Source organism: Saccostrea cucullata, unplaced genomic scaffold (genome assembly GCF_032062105.1).
Source record: "Saccostrea cucullata isolate Sc308-1 unplaced genomic scaffold, CSIRO_AGI_Scuc_v1 ctg6544, whole genome shotgun sequence".
Lineage (NCBI taxonomy): Eukaryota > Metazoa > Mollusca > Bivalvia > Ostreida > Ostreidae > Saccostrea > Saccostrea cuccullata.
Genome location: NW_026933165.1, coordinates 34,394 through 53,934, shown reverse-complemented (window position 1 = coordinate 53,934; position 19,541 = coordinate 34,394). Strand labels below are relative to the sequence as shown.

The following is a 19,541-nucleotide window of genomic DNA, read 5'->3' as shown; positions in this document are numbered from 1 at the left end:
ATCAGCATGGGGAGGAAAAACGAGGCCTGGCATGGATCCTTTCCATTCGATGTAAGAAGTGCCACTATACCAGTCACCGAGAAAAGCTTTACGAAGAGGTGAGAAGATCTGGCAGGGGACGAAGAGCTGCACAGCTGAATGTGGCCATGGCTGTCGGTCACCTGGGTACCAGTCTTACAACAGAGGGTATGCGTGGTATGCTTCTTGGTGCAAATATTGAACCAGCATCAGCCACCAACATGCAACAGACCTGCAACAAAGTGGGGAAAATTATAACTGATGTAAATAACCAGAAGTCTCTGTCGAGACTGTAGCTCTACTGGTTTATACTTAAAACAAAGGAAGAGAAAAGTAGCAGTTGGCACTTGAAACTTTAAAACAGCAATAAACAGAAAAATGATCCTTGCCAGTGATCAAAATAAAAACCGATGCACAGAATTATGTATCTTAGTATAGTCTACTTGTGTGCCAAGTTATATTGAAATCGGACCAAAACTGTAGGAGGAGTAGCATTTTGAAAGAATTTTACAGAAATTTCTATTTTTAGTAACCATGGCAACATCGTTCATTGAAATCAAAAACCGATGCAAAGAATTATGTATCTTAGTGTAGTCTACTTGTGTGCCAAGTTATATTGAAATCGGACCAAAACTGTAGGAGGAGTAGCATTTTGAAAGAATTTCACAGAAATTTCTATTTTTAGTAACCACGGCAACACCGTTCATCGAAATCAAAAACCCATGCACAGAATTATGTATCTTAGTGTAGTCTACTTGTGTGCCAAGTTATATTGAAATCGGACCAAAACTGTAGGAGGAGTAGCATTTTGAAAGAATTTCACAGAAATTTCTATTTTTAGTAACCACGGCAACACCGTTCATTGAAATCAAAAACCGATGCACAGAATTATGTATCTTAGTGTAGTCTACTTGTGTGCCAAGTTATATTGAAATCGGACCAAAACTGTAGGAGGAGTAGCATTTTGAAAAATTGTTTACAGACAGACAGACAGACGGACGGACGACGGACACATTACTATCGCATAAGCTCTTCTGGTCTCTGACCAGTAGAGCTAAAAACAGTATGAAGAAAATCTGGCAGAATATTCAAGAACTTAATGAACCAGAAGTCTCTGTCGAGACTGTAGCTCTACTGGTTTATACTTAAAACAAAGGAAGAGAAAAGTAGCAGTTGGGACTTGAGACTTTAAATCAGCAATAAATAGAAAAATGATCCTTGCCAGTGATCAAAATAAAAACCGATGCACAGAATTATGTATCTTAGTATAGTCTAATTGTGTGCCAAGTTATATTGAAATCGGACCAAAACTGTAGGAGGAGTAGCATTTTGAAACAATTTCACAGAAATTTCTATTTTTAGTAACCACGGCAACACCGTTCATCGAAATCAGAAACAGATGCACAGAATTATGTATCTCAGTGTAGTCTACTTGTGTGCCAAGTTATATTGAAATTGGACCAAAAATGTAGGAGGAGTAGCATTTTGAAACAATTTCACAGAAATTTCTATTTTTAGTAACCACGGCAACACCGTTCATCGAAATCAAAAACCCATGCACAGAATTACGTATCTTAGTGTAGTCTACTTGTGTGCCAAGTTATATTGAAATCGGACCAAAACTCTAGGAAAAGTAGCATTTTGAAAAATTGTTTACAGACAGACAGACGGACGGACGACGGACGCATTACTATCGCATAAGCTCTTCTGGTCTCCGGATACCCCCATCAGAGCGGAAGGAGATGCTCGTTACAATAATGCCACCTTCAGTACCATTGGGAAAACCCCATTCCAAGCTGCCATCCAAGTGACGTATACCGTAAGTGAAAATGTAACTCAGAGGAAGAATGTGGTAGCAGTTTTCTGTGGGAATAAACTATGTAAGAAAGGCGCACACCTACGAAGCAAAGGAAAAGAAGTTACCTGCCCAGGACACGAAGACTGCACTGCAACCATTCCTCCGGAGACCACCATTGGAGACGAGAAGCGATGGGCCGCTAATTGTGTAGGTGAGTTACAAAGTGATGACCGGCCACTAGTCATATCCCATTTCACCAGTGATGGAGACAGTGTCGCTGCATCTGGTGCATCTGAAAAACAAGGACATGTGATTGAAAACCTTAAGGACTTGTGTCACCTCTTTGACTCTCAAAGAAAACAGACTGCTAAGGCTCCATTCAGCAGTTACATGTTTCCGGGAAGAACCAAGGCCATAAGAGAATCCATGCAGAGAAGATTTGCCTTGGACCTGAAGCTTCGATGCAGGACAGAGTACGAGAATTGCTACAAACACTACTCCGGCGACTTACCTTTGATGAAGCGTGCTATGTCTACTGCGGTTGGTTCCCTCATAAACTGCTACCAGGGACAGTGCGGGAAGTCCTGTCAACTCTATTCCTTTTCCTGTCGTGGACTGAAAAGCAATAAGTGGAAATCTTCAGTGTTGCCTAGTGACTTTGAATTAAACATGACAGAAAAAGACAAATATTTGTTAAAAAACTGTACGTATAAATTTGACTTTAGGAAAAATTAATCTTGATAGAATCAAATATCATACTTGTAAACAAAAATCTGAATCTGTAAATAGGGCATATTAAAAATCAAATCCAAAATGTATTACAAGTAGTAGGAATTTTGAAAGTAGAATACATAAAGTTGTGAACTCACTAGCTAGGTGTCATGGAAACTCAACACTGGAACTTTGTGAATCTGTAGGGGCACCTGTTGTCAAAGGAAGTAGAGTGGTCCAGCATCTAAAACAACAACAAAATAGACAAAATTACTTTAAAATGAAACAAAAACTGTTAAAATATAAATTTCAAAGAAAATTCTACAGATCTAAAAGATATCAGCTGTACGATAAAAAATCTAAAGACACTTACAGTAAATCATTAAGAGATCCAAAATTAAAAAGGAAATTGTAAGACTGTGAAGGGGGGGGGGGGTGTGTGTGTGTGTGTGTGTGTGTGTGTGTGTGTGTGTGTGTGTGTGTGTGTGTGTGTGTGTGTGTGAAGGGAGGCATTGATGATATGTACATGCATTTCAAATGTATAAAATTTGTATTTAAAAATATATTTTGTGAACTATCTTACATGTAATAATTGTTTTTATGGTTCATTATGCATTGATTATTTTCAACTGTGTAAATGGGGAAAATGTGGACATGTGAATAAATTTATTGTATTATTGTATGTGTAAAATGTGACATTTTCTGTTACGAGAGAGTCTGTACATGTAAAAATGTTATATTCTTTATTATTTAGCTCATTAAAATTTTTTGAATGAAAAATCTTGTTTTTCTTACATGTGTGATGAACACAACAAAGGTTACAGAGGTAATTGGTAGAAATCCAGGTATACGGGTGTCAAAACTGTCCGTTGGTGACCAGACTGCATGCCGCATTGTTTATCCGCCATTATTGATCTTTTCAAGGGGAGACAACTCCTGAAATCAGAGAAATTTTAGTGAAAATGAGAGTTACTTGTCCCTCTTCAGGTCTCACACAAGGAAATAATTTCACTATACAGCTCAACAAACTTTTTAAGCTCACATGGTTTTTCGCAAAAATTAAGGTCACATTGTTATAATGTAGTATTGTGTGTTGAGACATCAAAATACGTACATTTTAAAAGTACTTGTTTATGTTATTTGAGTTTTATTTCATTTACTAAAACATAATTCATACAAATCAATTGCTAGAACTTTAATATATTCTTGACTGAAAAATAACAATTATTTTCATTTGATTTTTTGTAGTTTCTTGCCAATTGCAGCTGTCTTTTTATCCGTTCTTTTGAAAGCAGTAGCTCTTTGCAGAAACATAGACACGGGCACATTTCAGCTACTGGAACTTGTATTTTCTTTACATTCTGACTCTTTAGCGCAGGGTGATAATAGTATTTTTCATCTGTTTGACTGCTTTGTATGTTAATAAGGTGGCATTTTTCAGAGTCACCTTCTAAAAATCTAGAATCATGAAAGATTCGTCCCACAGCAAAATTCTAATGTTTCAAACCGAAAAGGCAGAAGAATTTTTCTTTTCAAAGAAAAAATTTACTATTAGAAAAAATAAACAATACTTCATTAGCCTACCCTGTAGCATGGTTTCTCTCTGCAATGTTATCCCTTTTCGGTGCTACATTTCGAGAAAACCCAGATGAGTATGGTAAATGAGCAAAAATTTTTAAAGATAATACTCACCTTTATGAAGAAAATTTAACATTTTCAACTACATTGTATCAAAGAAAGCACGTTTTATATTATTTGTAAAAAACCTATGGTAGAGGCCTATCGTAGAAACATAGTACCATTTATTGATAAATTCCCCTCTAAAACATCCACTTTGAAAACTTAAGATAATACTTTTAAAAGAAATTTATACTTGACATTATATATGTAATATTACGTAGGGCTATATGTCATCGTTCTGAGCTTCGAAAATTGTAATTTTTATTACAAAAATGTGACCTTAATTTGTGCGAAAAACCATGTGAGCTTAAAAAGTTTGTTGAGCTGTATATTACTATATAACTTGAATTAAATTATTTAATTTATTAGACTCTCAGCAGAAAATTCATGAAAGAGAAAATAAAGATTAATGCTTAAACAAAAATTTGAGATCAGAAAAAATATGCCTTATGCGGCTTTAAAATAAGAAAGAAAATCGACAGTAAACTTACCAACCCCGAAATGCACATGGGATTCACATGTTGACAAAATGCCTACACACCATCCAGGAAGTTGCATTATGCGCACCTCAAAAAAGAGTTCCTTTTAATTCAGTGGGATAATTCTGCTAAAAAAATGATATTCCTAGTACATGAGTCCAATTTTAATTAATACTGTAGGCCTAAAACGAATTGCCAAAAATGAAAAAAGAAAAAAAAATTGTCTCTATATATATGGAACTTCAATTGACTAAGTTCATTTTGATTGGCTATTTCCTTGCGTAAGACCTTTAAAACATCTGATTGGTACATCGTGTGCTTGGAAGGTGTCTCTACGCTGTCTCTGACGGATGTCAAAGATACAGACTTCCCCTTATCGTCCTCTAGATATTAAAAGCTGGTGATGTGGTGCCTATTCAATGGCTGGACAGCCGTGTTCATGACAGCTGATGAATGCTGCTGTTAGAGAAAGCAGATATTTCATTCATGACAAAAATCCTATACATTTTACTTTTTCTTTTAACAATCATAGTGAAATAACCAGAAGTCTCTGTTGAGACTGTAGCTCTACTGGTTATCTACTTATAATAGACCTTTTTAATAATATATGCAGACATGCGCAGAAGTACTTCCGAGTGGATAAAACACGAGTCGTTCTGCGCAACATTCCACGCTTCATTTTCGTCAAAAGTATTTTGAAAAAAATCGTCGTACATTCTTTTTAAATTGATATTTGCTTATTAAACTGAATAAAATTGGTTTGTAATATGTTTTTTGTTATTTATATCAATTCATGTACGAGTGACAAACATTTCCTGTTTATCGTTACCTTGTTTACATTGGCAACGAGTATGGCGACCCGCGAAAACTTGAAAAAAACAAATGTTAGTATATTACGCACCATTGCAGCTGATCTGGGGATCAATTCAACAAAAAGAAAGAAGGATGATCTCATATGTGATATATTGTCTCGCCAAACGCCATCAGAATTATTAACTCCAGTTGTGCAATTGCCATCCTCTGCTAATCCCACCGACGTTCAGTTCAAGGAAAATTAACCTGCCACCTTTTAATTCAGTTCATTATCAGATAATTATCAACGACCTTAAACCTCCCATCATTTTATTTTCTACAGTCTATGATTTTATGATAACCAGGCGCAGGCAGGGGGATCAAAGCATCCAAATGCAAAACTTCAAAGGACTAGATAAGTCTGTGAAGCATTTTGATGCTGGTGATGTCCAGGATATGTGTATTGCACGAGTAAGTTAATAATATTATATGGAAATCCAGTCTTTGTTAAAAAAATCTTTTTCAAGAGCAACATGCAACTTACAAAGAGCCATAGCTGCGTTACCGACGACACGGCTGACTCAAGTATTTAAAAGGAAACCACCTGTTTCTATTTTTAGATCTATACATGTATCTTTTCAATTCAAGATCAGCTTGCATGCATGTAATCATTTATAGACTAATGTTATATTTTCATAGTTGCACGGTTGTTACATGAGAATCATTTTACTTGTTCAATACCCTTATTCTAAACAAGATTTTTAGATTATAAAAAATAAAAGAAGCTAGCAATTATGACTTTGGGTGATAAGAATAGTTCAACATTTTCAATATAAAAGCCACCTTTAACCAAAATTGTCTAAATGTAATGAAGAGCAGTCATATCCAAATAAAATTATTCAGAAGTTATTTTTCTGGTTAAGGGTGGTCTTTAGCTAAAGTTTGTCACTGTTTAGGGGGATACCTAATAATTCTTATTATATTCTCCATATAAACTGAAGGATTTTTATATCTATCATATGAGCAAACTTTTAATATTTAAATATTATTTTTGTGTGATTGCTTTAAAGCATGTATAAAATAACATTATATGACAAAATTTTGGTGAAAAAATGTATTTAAAAAATCTGATGCACTACTAGAATAGGCGAAAGTGACTATCAAATGCGCTATGGCTCTTTGACTAGACAACAGGAATTGGACATCAAAAACAATTATTATATTATATACTTATTCATTGTCAATTTTTTCCAAAAATGACAAAATATTTAAAATAATTTATTTCAAAAAATTTCAGATTGATGACTCTACAGTGTATATAAGAGCATTTTGCCTAGCCTCAATGAAAAAGCAGCGTTATCAGGTTTTCTTGTGTATCAGTAACGCCAATGGCTCAAACAGGGTGGACTTTGCCTACTGTCAATGCCCCATAGGGTAAGTATTTCACAGTTCTTATTTAAAAGATAATTAAATTATTATATGAAATCTAATTTTTCATTTTATGTTATTCTAAAAATATGTTGTTATATACATGTTCTTATTTTCTGTAAATTACATGTACAGATTAGCTCAAGCATGTAGTCATATTGGGGGGCTACTCTTCACAATATGCAATATGCAATCCACTGCAAAGGCACCTTTACAAGGGGAACAAAGTTGTACGTCAACACTCTGCAAGTGGAAAGTGCCACGATCAATGAACCAAAAGCCAAAACCTATAAGTAACCTTGACCTCTCAAGACCCAAGGCGATGGCAAGCTGTGATGCTGATGATGATGTAGCCAGATTATCGTCACCATCCCATGGTTCCGCAATGGCCAGGTTCGACCCTCGTCATTCTGAGGACAAACATCCTAACCTTGCTTGGTCTCTGGATCAACTTAGGGAACTAAGAGCTTGTTTCCCTCATACAGGTTTAAATTATATTTAAATTCTCATGTTCGAAATAAAAAAAAAATGAAATTTGAATATAAAAAAAAAACATCTCACTGCAATGAGAATTTTTTAATGACTGTTATAATCAATTTAAGAGCAATATATATAAATATTATAAATATTGAGGTATTTCTTGTATGAAGTTTAAAAACATAAAGGTACCAGATAAGTAACAATTTGAAAAAAAAAATTGAATAGGGAAAAATATTTAATAAATCTTAAAATTAAATGATTAGAGGATTATAGTACACATGTTTAGCATTTTATGCAGTGATTCAATAATAAAATCTTTGCTGTTTAGGTATGGCTCATCTCTGGAATATCCCAGACTCCAATGTCCCTAGTGCTGTAGAAGCTGAAGTGGAGGTGGAAACATCTGTGCACCCATTGTACCTTAAAATGGAAAAGATGGTGTTATCAGATGAAAACTGTAAGTTAAAAGTAAAATTTTTATCCTATATGTCAAAAACCTAAATATAAATCTATAAACATAGACCAATTTCCAAAAATAGAATTAAAACAATTATTATCAACTGAGTCAATCTCATTAAAATTAGTAACTGTTAAACTAGTAATCCTAATTTTCAACAGTGCCTCCACCTGTGATAGATGAAGAACTAATGAACTTTATAGAGGAGAAGACAAGGGGACAGAGAATTTGTGAAATGTGGAGAGCTCTCCACCTTGGCAGAATAACAAGTTCTATGTTTGGTGATGTGCTTCTAGCAAGAGAAACCCCAGCAAAATCTCTCGTCAATCAGATCTTACATGGATCAAATCTTGACAAGTAATTTTCCTTTTAAAACAATATTATTCATGTAATTAAAGCTCATTTAATTATGGTAGGTGGAGTTATTTCCCTTTTTGTACATCAAATGATGAAGCAACATGTACCTAGAATGTAAAGTAGTCAATATGTATGTAGGATACCTTATCCTTTCTATTATTCTGAATTTAAAATATTTCAGATACACATCACTACCACCACCAGTCCAGTGGGGGATTGACCACGAAGCAGACGCCAGAGAGGAGTACCTTTCCATGAAAAGGGCCATTAATGAAAACACTGATGTACTTCCTACAGGGATCACGCTGTATCCTACATACTCATTTCTTGGGGCCTCCAGTGACGGAAAGATAATGGAAAATGGAGACATTGGCTTACTTGAAATTAAGTGCCCCTTTTCCATTAAGGGTAAAAATATTACCCAGTGTGAGATTTCAGAAATTTTAGAACTGAATGACAGACAGTTTTGTCTTGAGATGTCATCTTGTGGGCCAACTTTGAGAAAATCGCACAAATTTTATGCTCAGGTACAGGGAGAAATGGCCATCAAGGGAGTACCTTGGGTGGATTTTGTTGTGTGGACAGCAGCAAAGGCAAACAACATCTTTATAGAACGAATTCTTTTTGACGAGCAATTTGTTTACTCTATGATGCCAAAGTTAGTGAAATTTTACATGGATCAAATTTATCCATTATTGTACAAGTCTTGAAATATGTCTAATGATGCATAGCGATGTGTTATGAACTGCTAGAAGAGAGGTCTTGTTAAGTGGTTATATGTTTTGTATATTGTGTGCATGATATCGACAATCTTGTATGCCTACTAGTATCTACACGTCGCGTTCAGCTTTAAGTACATAATTATGAATAATATGCATTATGGTGTGAATTCATTAAAATCAAAACAAGAATTTAGATATCATACTTACAGAGTTATGATTCATCAGTGGAAATCTTTTTCCCATCAACAAGGGGATAATCTAGGTTGGTCAGCCAACAGCAGACTTGGAATATTTTTGTAATGAAGTTGACCATTGTTAGGGGGATTACTGCTTCTAAAACGTGGAAGTTCTTCACACGCCCAATGCTTCTTTCAACATGGATCCGTAGTTGAGCAATCTCCTGGGTCTTGAAGACTTCATCTGTCGAAAACTGGTTAGAAGTGCCTAGAATACAATAATAATAAAAATTTTTAAGCTAGTTACCATGCAATGTTTTTCTGATTTATCTAAAAAAAAAAAAAGAAAGAAAAGAAAAGAAATATAAACAAAAAACAAAAAATATATGCTGAGTTGATCGACTGGGAGGGGGTGATTAAAATGAGATCTGGCATTAGGGGAAATCTAAGATTTCATTTACAACTTTATCTTAGCACTCTATTTAATACCTCTGAATGGTGGAATGTTTAAGGAACATTGTCTTTTTTCAAGTAAGTCAGCTATGGTGAATCCTTTGTCTGCCATTACACTGTCATTTGGCTCAAGAAGGGGAAGTAGGCCACATTCCTCAGTTAGCTGACGGTCTGAAGTTTTCCAGAAACAAAAGTGATTACTCCAGATGGACTTATACCGACTAGGAATTTAACAGTGGTATGATGCTTGTAGTTAGAAAATGTAAGGCTTTGGTTTATTAGGCTACTTGATGATTGAATGAAGAGTTCTGTACAGTCAATAATCACTCTGGTTGATGGATACTTAGATCTAAAGGATTCAGGCATAGTTCTGTTGATTATATCTCTGCTTGGAAATGGGTTTAAAAACTTAAGTTCGGCATGAATTAAACTGATCCAGGTAGTAAAATACATAGAAAATGAAGCACTGCTGATCTGGAATCTCTCTGATATATCCTGTACATAGAGTCCAACTTTCAACCTCATAAGGACGGCAAATAATTGATCAATTGGATGTAAGCAGGATGATGACATTCTCACTCTGTCTGTAGTTGACGTCTGTCCCTCCCCTCTCCAATATGTCATCCTTGAACATTTACTTGAAAGGTAACTGTAACCAATGAAATTGCAGAATTAACATTCGAATTCTCACATCTGTAAAGCTAACTTAAATTATAGGAATATTTAAAATCCAAAAATTTAAGCAGTCAATTACAACTGAAATATACTTCAATTGTTGCATAAACAAATAGTACACTACCTCTGAAAAAAGGTGAATCAGTTTTTGATCCATGAAAGTAATTATGTTCATTGTTTATTATATTCCTAACTTGTATAAAAGATTCATATGTGAAAATAATATTAGTTGAGAAAAAGATGTCAAAACTTACTTGTACAGCCACAAGAAGATTGTAAACGAAGGTAGGCCAGTGTAAAAACGTGTCATGCCATCATCATCTTTAATGCGCTCAGCAGACCATTTGTGTTTTCCTAGGTCCTCTCGGAGTCTTCTTACTTCCTCTTTAAGGTTCCTGTTTTCTTGCAGGAGGGGGTCATCTTCACACTGTACACCTTTAAATGTTTTATATCATCAATAATTTAATTATAGCAAGAAGAATGAAAAAAAAATATTTACATTTTACAAAATTAATTTACTGAATATTTTATATTGATATTGAAATTGACATACTGGTACGAATCTTGCTAAAGATGTATATTGCAAATAAAATGTACAGTTTACTGTTAATCAATTCATTCATGATGTACCTGCATCACAAGGCAGTTTAATGTCAACATCATCTGTTGGTCCATTTTCATCATGACCACCCTTAGCAAAAACAAATGCTATATTTGCATTGATGTTTGATTTTATTTGTCTTGAAAATACATTGAACATTGGTTATGCATTGATTTTTGATTGAATCTGATTCAAAAATCTTCAGACCATTGATTTTGGAATGATTGAAATTTGATTTTTTCAATAAATGTTGTTTCAATGCATTTATTTTGCATTTATTTTGAATTTATATGATGTCATACCAATAACAAATTACACATGAAGTGATCTCTTTGGTAAATCCATGATTGAATTTGTATTTATTTTCTGAAGCATTGATTCAGAAATAAATGGTAGCTTTAATTATCAGCTGTGTATATTGCTGGTTATATTAGTGCTGACCAGCTGTAAACATATCCAGGGAGAGGCTGATAAAAATCATGTGATTACTCTACGTCACTTTATCAGCCATTTCAAATTCTGCTGGCGCTGCATCCAGACAAGCTAGAAGCCATGATGTACTTTGATGGAAATGATCAACATTTTGTTGTGTTCTTCCCTGTGGACTAAACTATTCATATTATGGCAAAAAGTTGTGTACAATCTAAGAATGATGAAGACAGCTAGTGTTGTTTTGTGACAGACAAGTGATATTGAAGGTGATGAAAAGATGGTGCTGTTGAAGTAGATGCCATACAAATAATGGATACATTGTTTTCTCAGGAAGTAAGTTATTTCTTTTTTTCTCAAAATTTATTCTTAATCACTGTTTATAACATTATTTTACCCATCATTACACATTCTGTTGAATTTCAGAGAGGGTGAACATTCCAAGTATTAAATTTCACTCTCCAAGGAAGTCTTATGTAAACAAAGATCGGGGCTTAATTTCCATCACATGCTTTCTGATCAAATTAAGTTAATCTATGCTCTTTGTTTAAGCAACACTGCTGGTGTCCACTGCTGAGCTGATAGTGTAACTATAAACTAATTAGTCTACACTACAGAATTACTAATTATGCATCAAACCTCGAAACACCATGCAGTCTTGACTCTCATTTCTTTTTTATTTAAAAGATTCATTTATTCAAATGATAAATACATATCTTGAATGTGTTTTTTTTTTTCAGGGTATGTACATGCTACAAGTGCAAAAATTTGAAGTTAGATGCTGTGCCACCGAAAATGTTCAATAAATTTAAAGCAGTCTATAGTTAAATGGAAAAAAAAGATTTAACTAATATGCAGTTCCACAAAAACTACCAATAACAGTCCAGAAAGTGAGAAACTTATTTGCTGAGTAACATAGAAATGGAATTCAAGGAAGTGTACTTCAAATTGTGCCTTTGTGATATTTGATTAATGTATGGAACTATACTGTTATTGTGTCGGTGATTTTTGGGTTTTATTCATGTCTCACACACATTCAAGTGTAACATTTAATTAATAGGAAGTTAGTAATTCATTTACTTGAATTTATAACTGTACTGGTGAATTTTTAAGATAAGTATTCAAAATTTTGGTAAAGATACATGTGATGGATTATTAGTAATAATGTTTGCATTGAGCATGATGCTGGATATTGTTTGTTACCATAATTATGTATTTATTCTATGTTACTTCTCAAGTTTCATAACATCACTTAAATGTTTTTATATGTATTACTTTAACATTTTTCTGTGATGTCACAATAATGCTAAGTGACATCAAATAAATGCTTCATACTGTATTTCATTTGTTTTGCATTGATTTTGCATTTTTCCGTGATGTCAAATTAATCCTTCATCTCATTTATATATTTCGCAAAAATCCAGCCATTTTCAATCAAAAGTCAATGCAAAATAAATCAAAATCCAATGTTCAATGCTATTTCAATGCTTTTTTCCCATACAATTTAGCAAGGAGGCACAGTTGATTTCTTTGCAAATCAAAAAACAATGAAAATCCAATGCTCAGAAAACAACTACAAAATAAATCAAAATTCAATCAATTTGATTTTGCTAAGGGCATAGGCACTGATTAAAGCACTTGCATCTGTACTGTGATCACCCGACTCATCTGTTCTACAGTAGGAACCATGCGCAAGCAGAGAAAACTCTAAATTAGAACATTCTCTCTCCCTGTTTATCCTCTCTGAACACTGTTTTTCCTAGTTAAAAAAAAGTAGTGCATATTTTATAGGCCTACATGTATAATAATTATGAATTTAGCAAGGAAATATCTGTAATTTATGAATCATGTGCAAAATTATGTGAATAAGATCCATGAGCTCTGGGTAAAAAACATGTCTGACGTCGATTGACCTCTATATTGTTGTACCTCATATCAAACAGGTCCAGCACAATACCCTGATAAAGGTATATAGCTTTATCAAGGTCAGGGGATAACAAATCCCATTGCCCGACGCCCGGGGCTAGTGAATTTTAGGATTGGGCAAGTAAAATTTTATCAACCATTTGCCCGTGGGCAAGTGACTTAATCAATTATCAAAAATAAAATCAATATGTATGCCAATATTTTACTCAGTATTTGTCTTTCTCTTTTTTGAAATATTTATAAATACAGTATAAGCTAATGGTAGGGCAGGCAAAAATTCAGGTAGCTAGCTAGGGCAAGTTAATTTTGACCATGTACTAGCCCTTGGGCAAGTGCCTTAAAAATCTATTTGTCAGCCTCTGAAGGTATTAGAAATACCTTGATCAAGGTATTTAATGTCATGAAAATTCAAAAAAAAATCTTAAAAAATCAAATACTGAAAGTCGAGTTCTGAGTTGTTGTCAGTAAATTCACCCATGGATGTAAAGTACTCAAACACAAACAATTCAGTATAAAAATGTGTCGTGTGAGGAGACATTATTTTGTGCTTCCTTTTTGATACCAGAGTGCTTTTCATGCACGAGTGGACACATTGACAACAACTCAGAACTCGACTTTCAGTATTCAGATTTTTAAATAATTTTTTATTAATTTTCATGACATAAAATACCTTGATCAAGGTATTTGTAATACCTTGATAAAGCTATATAGCTTTATCTAGCTATATATATACCTTTATAAGGGTATTGTGCTGGACCTGTCAAACATAATTAAATGTTTAATTTTTTTTTTACCCTTTCATTTATAAGATTTCAAAAATTATAATTGTGAAAGTCAGAAGTAGATACCCTGGTTGTTTCTCGATCAAGTCTTCTCTGTTCCCTGTTAAAATCCCCTTCTGATCGTTTCTGTTTATATGCAAAAATTGTTGGGGCATAATTGTCATCGCTCGGTTCATCTCCGTGCCATCCATCAATAAAATGTTCAGAGCAGATCCAGGTATGTTCGTTTGGTATCCATTTGTCTCTGTTCACAGCTTTTATCCAAGCTCTTCTTTTTCTTTTGTTCTTGGGAAACCGAAAGAAACTGACACCCTTTGACCTGGAATCCCCATTACAAACGTTTCGACACTTGTAAACACAACAAGATTTCACCATTTCCGTTTCTAATAACGCTTTCCACTCGGAAGCGTTTGTGCGCATGTGCGAGGAACTGTCCCGCAGTTACGTTAAAAGACCTTATAAAGGAAGAGAAAAGAGAAACTTTAAAAAGCAACCAATAGAATAATGATCCTAGATCAAGTCTCTTTTTGTGGCAAGATTGCAATAAGACTACAACTGTAGGAATAGCTTTTAATAAAACTTAACAGAATTTTCAATTTTATTTACTATGGCAACATCAATCATCAAAAACACAAAACTGATAATTATGTATCTAAGTGTAGTCTACATGCATGCCAAATTACATTATAATCAGACTAGAACTGTATTTGGAATAGCATTTTGAAAGTATTTCACAGAAATTTCTACTCTTTATTAGTAACCATGGCAATACCATTCAGGGAAAACAAAAACCGACATAAAAAATTATGTAACTGTTATATTGTACTTTACTTATGTGCCAAGTTATACTGAAATCAGACCAAAACTGTAGGAGGAGTAGCATTTTGAATGTATTTCATAGAAATTTCTATTTTAAGTTACCTGGAGAGCAAGACTGTTCATTGAAATTTAAAACGGATATAAAGAATTACCAGGTGTGTATCAAAGTGCACTCTACTTGTGTGCCAAGTTATATTGAAATTAAACCAAAACTGTAGAAGGAGTGGCGCTTTGAAAGCATTTCCCAGTAATATCTACTTTAAGTAACCATGGCAACATCGTTCATCGAAATCACTACTGATATACAGAATTATGTATCGTAGTGCAGTCTACTTACCGGTACATGACAAGTTATATTGAAATCAGATCAAATCGTAGAGGGAATAGGGTTTGGAAAGTTTTCCTTAGAAATTTATATTTTTAGCAACCACTGCAACACCCTTCAACAAAATCAAAAACCGATATACAGAATTATGTATTTTAGTGTAGTCTACTTATATGCCAAGGTATATTGAAATCAGACCAAATCTGCAGGAGGAGTAGCATTTTTTAAAATTGTTTACAGATGGACAGACAGAGGGACGGACGATGGATGTATTACTATTGCATAAGCTCTTCTGGTCTTCGACCAGTAGAGCTAAAAAGCATAAACAAAGAAAACATATTTCTTGATCAAAATATCAAACACTGCATCACAAAGGACAGTCCTTCTAATTGTTTTTAATTTTTGCCCTTGACCCTTTATTGTACTCACAATGTACACAAGCACTCCTAGGGGGCAGCAGTGTGTGACATAAACAGACATTTCTGCTCTCGGATGAGTGGCCTGCTGTATAGCTATGAGACTGGAGGTTCCAATAAAGCTTAAGTCACTGGTCATCTTTTTGTGGCAACGTAAACTCTGCAAATAATATAGATGAAACAAAATACTTGCTTTTAATAAAACGTGACTTTCAGACTTTAGAGTCTCTTCAGAATTCAGATACAGTTTTAACAGATCTGAAAGTAAAACACACTTATAAAGAAGTCACAGGGACTGATTCACTGACAATTTTACTTCATTTGATTCTTTATACTGTATGTCTGTAAACCTATTACATTTGGCAGTGTCTTCTTTTAAGTGCTTTTGACGGAAAGATACTTCCGCTAATTCATGCAAGTACATCGCTAAATATCTGTCTTAAACAATGATACATGAATAACAGTCCAGTCCAATACGAAAATTCGTAAGATGACGAAAAAACGTAAGATTACGAAAAAGCGTAATATTACGAGTTATCATAATATAAAACTTATATTACAATTTTTCGTAATATAGTTAAATTACGAATACACGTAATATAGCAGATTGTAAGAGACTATATTACGAGTTTTTCGTAATCCAAGACAAAATCAAGCATTGCAAGAAATTGAGTGGTGGGTAGCAAAGTATGACGTCACGTCACATGATTCCACGGCTACTGATAGCACGCGGTCAGTTTGGTCAGTTACGCCTTTTAGAATGCATGGAAATTCAAGAAGAAAGTACCGCCAGCGATGGATGAGTGGACAATTTCTTTTATTATTCTTTTATAGGAATTTTCCCAAGGATAAGACCAATTTTCCAGTAAATTTCAATATTCGCTTAAGCATGTCGCATTGGTCTATATCACCCGAACTCCCTACTTTTCTTGCGAAGTCTGCCCTAAAAATCACACCCTCGTCTCATAATTCAACTGTTCGTGCAATTCTTATTGAAATACACAGAATTCAAATCTCAGTAAGAGTGGTACAAGTTATCGCCCATGACATCTCATATTAAACGTCATACTTTGCTACCCGCTACTCAATTTCTTGCAATGCTTGGATTTGTCTTGGATTACGAAAACTCTTAATAAAGTCTCTTACATCTGCTATATTACACGTATTCCTAATTTAACTACATTACGAAAATTGTAATATAAGTTTTATATTACGATAACTTGTAATATAAAACTTATATTACAATTTTCGTAATGTAGTTAAATTAGGAATACGTAAATCACTTCTGTTTAAGGGTCAACTCATAATACTGTGGTTTCATCAATATTCGTTGAACACCAATTTTCGTGGATTTCGTTGTTGAGCAGATCCACGAATTCAAATGTTCATCAAATTACAAAATATAACATACATTTGTATAGGCAATGCTTTTGTCCATGAAATTACGTATCCTCGAAAATGTCTGTTTTACAAAATCCACGAAAATTGATGCCAACGAAAATTGATGAAACCACAGTAAGCATATTGGCTATAAGCGTGTTTCACTGTATATTGACATATAAGGGGACTGTAAATCTGACTTCTGTTTAAGGGTCAACTCATAATAAGCATATTCCCTATAAGCGTGTTTCACTGTATATTGACATATAAGGGGACTGTAAATCACTTCTGTTTAAGGGTCAACTCATAATAAGCATATTCGCTATAAGCGTGTTTCACTGTATATTGACATTCATACATTGTAGTGTACATACTCAGGATGGGTTTGGTGAAGTTGCTGCCTAGACAGACTTGCCATTGACAAACATGGCTCCCTCAGTGTCACTCACACAGCACTAAAAAAGGAATAAATTTATACAGTAAATCTCGGTTATAATGAAGTCACTGGGACCTATGAAATTACTTCGCTTTATCCATAATTCGTTATATCCGAAAAAGAAGTTCGTTAAATCTATATAGCTGGGGATCCAAGATAACTTCGCTATATCCGTGAATTCACAATATCCGTGTTCGTACTAACCGAGTTTTACTGTAGTTTAAAGAGATAAAAACTTACTTCCCTTTTATTTTTGGATTGTGTTATTATTGTAGGAAATTAGGCTGGACTGAGGACATCGGCCTGGATAGCTCAGTGGTTAGAGCACCTGACTAGAAATACAGGGGTCCCGGGTTCGATTCCCGGTCCAGCCATGTGTTTTCAATATATATGTATTTATTAATTTTCAATGTATGTTTACTCATTCCTCCTTTCCATACTACATTATAGAGACAAACCTAAAATGAAGCATGCTACCAGAATCTTTCCATCTGAAATGACTGTTAAAACTTGAAAGAACAAAGCTAATAAGCTGAAAATCATCTGTAGGATTTTTAATTTTTACCTGTTTCCCTGGGAACTAAACAAAACCTTTGTGACTTTGAAGAAGGCCCCTGGTTGTCATAGCAATTTGTCAGTGTCTGCATGTGACCGGCCCTGTCTCATACAGTCTGACACTCCCATCTGCACTTCAAGTCAAATCTTAAGAAAAAAGATTTACTTTCATTGCAAAGAACTTGGTAAAGATATACAATTAAAATTCAACATTTACATCATCACCAGAAGTCTCTGTCGAGACTGAAGTTTTCTTAGTGTAGTTGCTTAATGCATGCCATGTTATATTATAATCAGACAAAAACTGTATGTGGAGTAGCATTTTGAGAGTATTTAAGAGAATTTTCTATTTTTCGTAACCAAGGCTATAATGTTCATCGAAATCAAAAACCGATATAGAGAATTGTGTATCTTAATGTAATCTACTTGTGTGTTTGTTGTAGTAACAACGCTAACACGTTCATCAAAATCAAAAACCGATATATAGAATTATGTATTTCAGTGTAGGCTACTTGTGTGTGAAGTTTAATATTGAAATCAGACCAAAACTGTAGGAGAAGTGGCATTTTGAAAAAATTTTACAGAAATTTCTATTTTTAGTAACCATGGCAACACCATTCATCGATATCAAAAACCAATGCTCAGAATTATGTATCTTAGTGTATTCTACTTGTGTGCTAAGTTATATTGAAATCAGACCAAAACTGAAGGAGGAAAAACATTTTGAAATTATTTCACAGAAATTTCTATTTTTAGTAACAAGGCCAACACCGTTCATCGAAATAAAAAACCAATACATAGTATTATGTATCTTAGTGTATTCTACTTGTGTGCCAAGTTATATTGAAATCAGACGAAAACTGTAGGAGGAGTAGCATTTTGAAAAATTGTTTACAGACAGATGGACAGACAGATGAACGGACGCTGGACACATTACTATCGCATAAACTCTTCTGGTCTCTAACCATTAGAGCTAAAAAATTTGAGATCGGAAAAAATACGCCATATGCGGCTTAAAAGAAAGTAAACATACATGTACCTACCCCGAAAATACATGTGGGTTTCACATGTGGACAAAGAGCCTACAGTCACCATCCAGGAAAATACATCATGAACACATGAAAAAGTCAGTTAATTCCTTTTAATTCAGCTGGTCATGATAATTCTGTAAAAGATATGATATTCCTAGTACATGAGTCCAAATTAAATACTGTAGGCCTAAAACAAAATGCCAAAAATGAAAAAAGAAAAAAAACAAAAAGTGTTTGTGAAACACTGATGCTCCCCTTAAGCAAAATAGCAAAGATTAAACTTTTCTTAAATGCAAATTTAATATGATGGTACCAAAAGTATGATATTCTCACTGAAAATACAATTGTGAAATATGAAAGTAGGCCAAGGTTAAAGGTTTTTTTATAAGTACGGAAATCTTCATAGTCAAAGGTCATTGGTATCCATTGATTGAAAGGTCTTGCCACATAAAATACATCTGTGAAGTATGGAAGTATGGAAGCCCTAGCCCTAACTGTTCAAAAGATAAGGCCAAGGTTGAAGTTTTTTTCAAACATAGGTCAAACTTCAAGGTCAAGAGTCTTGCTATCAATGAAAGGTCTTGTCAAAATGATTAGATATGTAGAGTGTGAAAG

The 19,541-nt window shown here is 34.1% G+C and overlaps 1 protein-coding gene, 1 long non-coding RNA gene, 1 other non-coding gene and 2 pseudogenes across 3 annotated transcripts; 3 read left to right on the top strand and 2 right to left on the bottom strand.

The window, feature by feature from the left end:
- Nucleotides 1–6: 6 nt before the first annotated feature.
- LOC134237427 (uncharacterized) lies at nucleotides 7–2,767 on the bottom strand. The gene is made up of 4 exons (XM_062719525.1): nucleotides 2,686–2,767; nucleotides 2,328–2,431; nucleotides 1,942–2,108; nucleotides 7–250 (listed from the first exon to the last, which is right to left on the bottom strand). The coding sequence occupies exons 2-4, from the start codon at nucleotides 2,368–2,370 to the stop codon at nucleotides 158–160; spliced, it is 303 nt and encodes a 100-aa protein (XP_062575509.1). The 5' UTR covers nucleotides 2,371–2,431; nucleotides 2,686–2,767; the 3' UTR covers nucleotides 7–157.
- A 2,688-nt stretch (nucleotides 2,768–5,455) lies between these two features.
- LOC134237424 (uncharacterized) lies at nucleotides 5,456–9,169 on the top strand (annotated as a pseudogene).
- LOC134237425 (uncharacterized) lies at nucleotides 7,719–14,370 on the bottom strand (annotated as a pseudogene).
- LOC134237426 (uncharacterized) lies at nucleotides 11,050–12,595 on the top strand. The gene is made up of 2 exons (XR_009985825.1): nucleotides 11,050–11,592; nucleotides 11,997–12,595. It is a non-coding gene; the product is annotated as an uncharacterized LOC134237426 (long non-coding RNA).
- A 3,270-nt stretch (nucleotides 14,371–17,640) lies between the features above and the next one.
- Trnas-aga (transfer RNA serine (anticodon AGA)) lies at nucleotides 17,641–17,714 on the top strand. Its single transcript has one exon. It is a non-coding gene; the product is annotated as a tRNA-Ser (tRNA).
- Nucleotides 17,715–19,541: the final 1,827 nt, after the last annotated feature.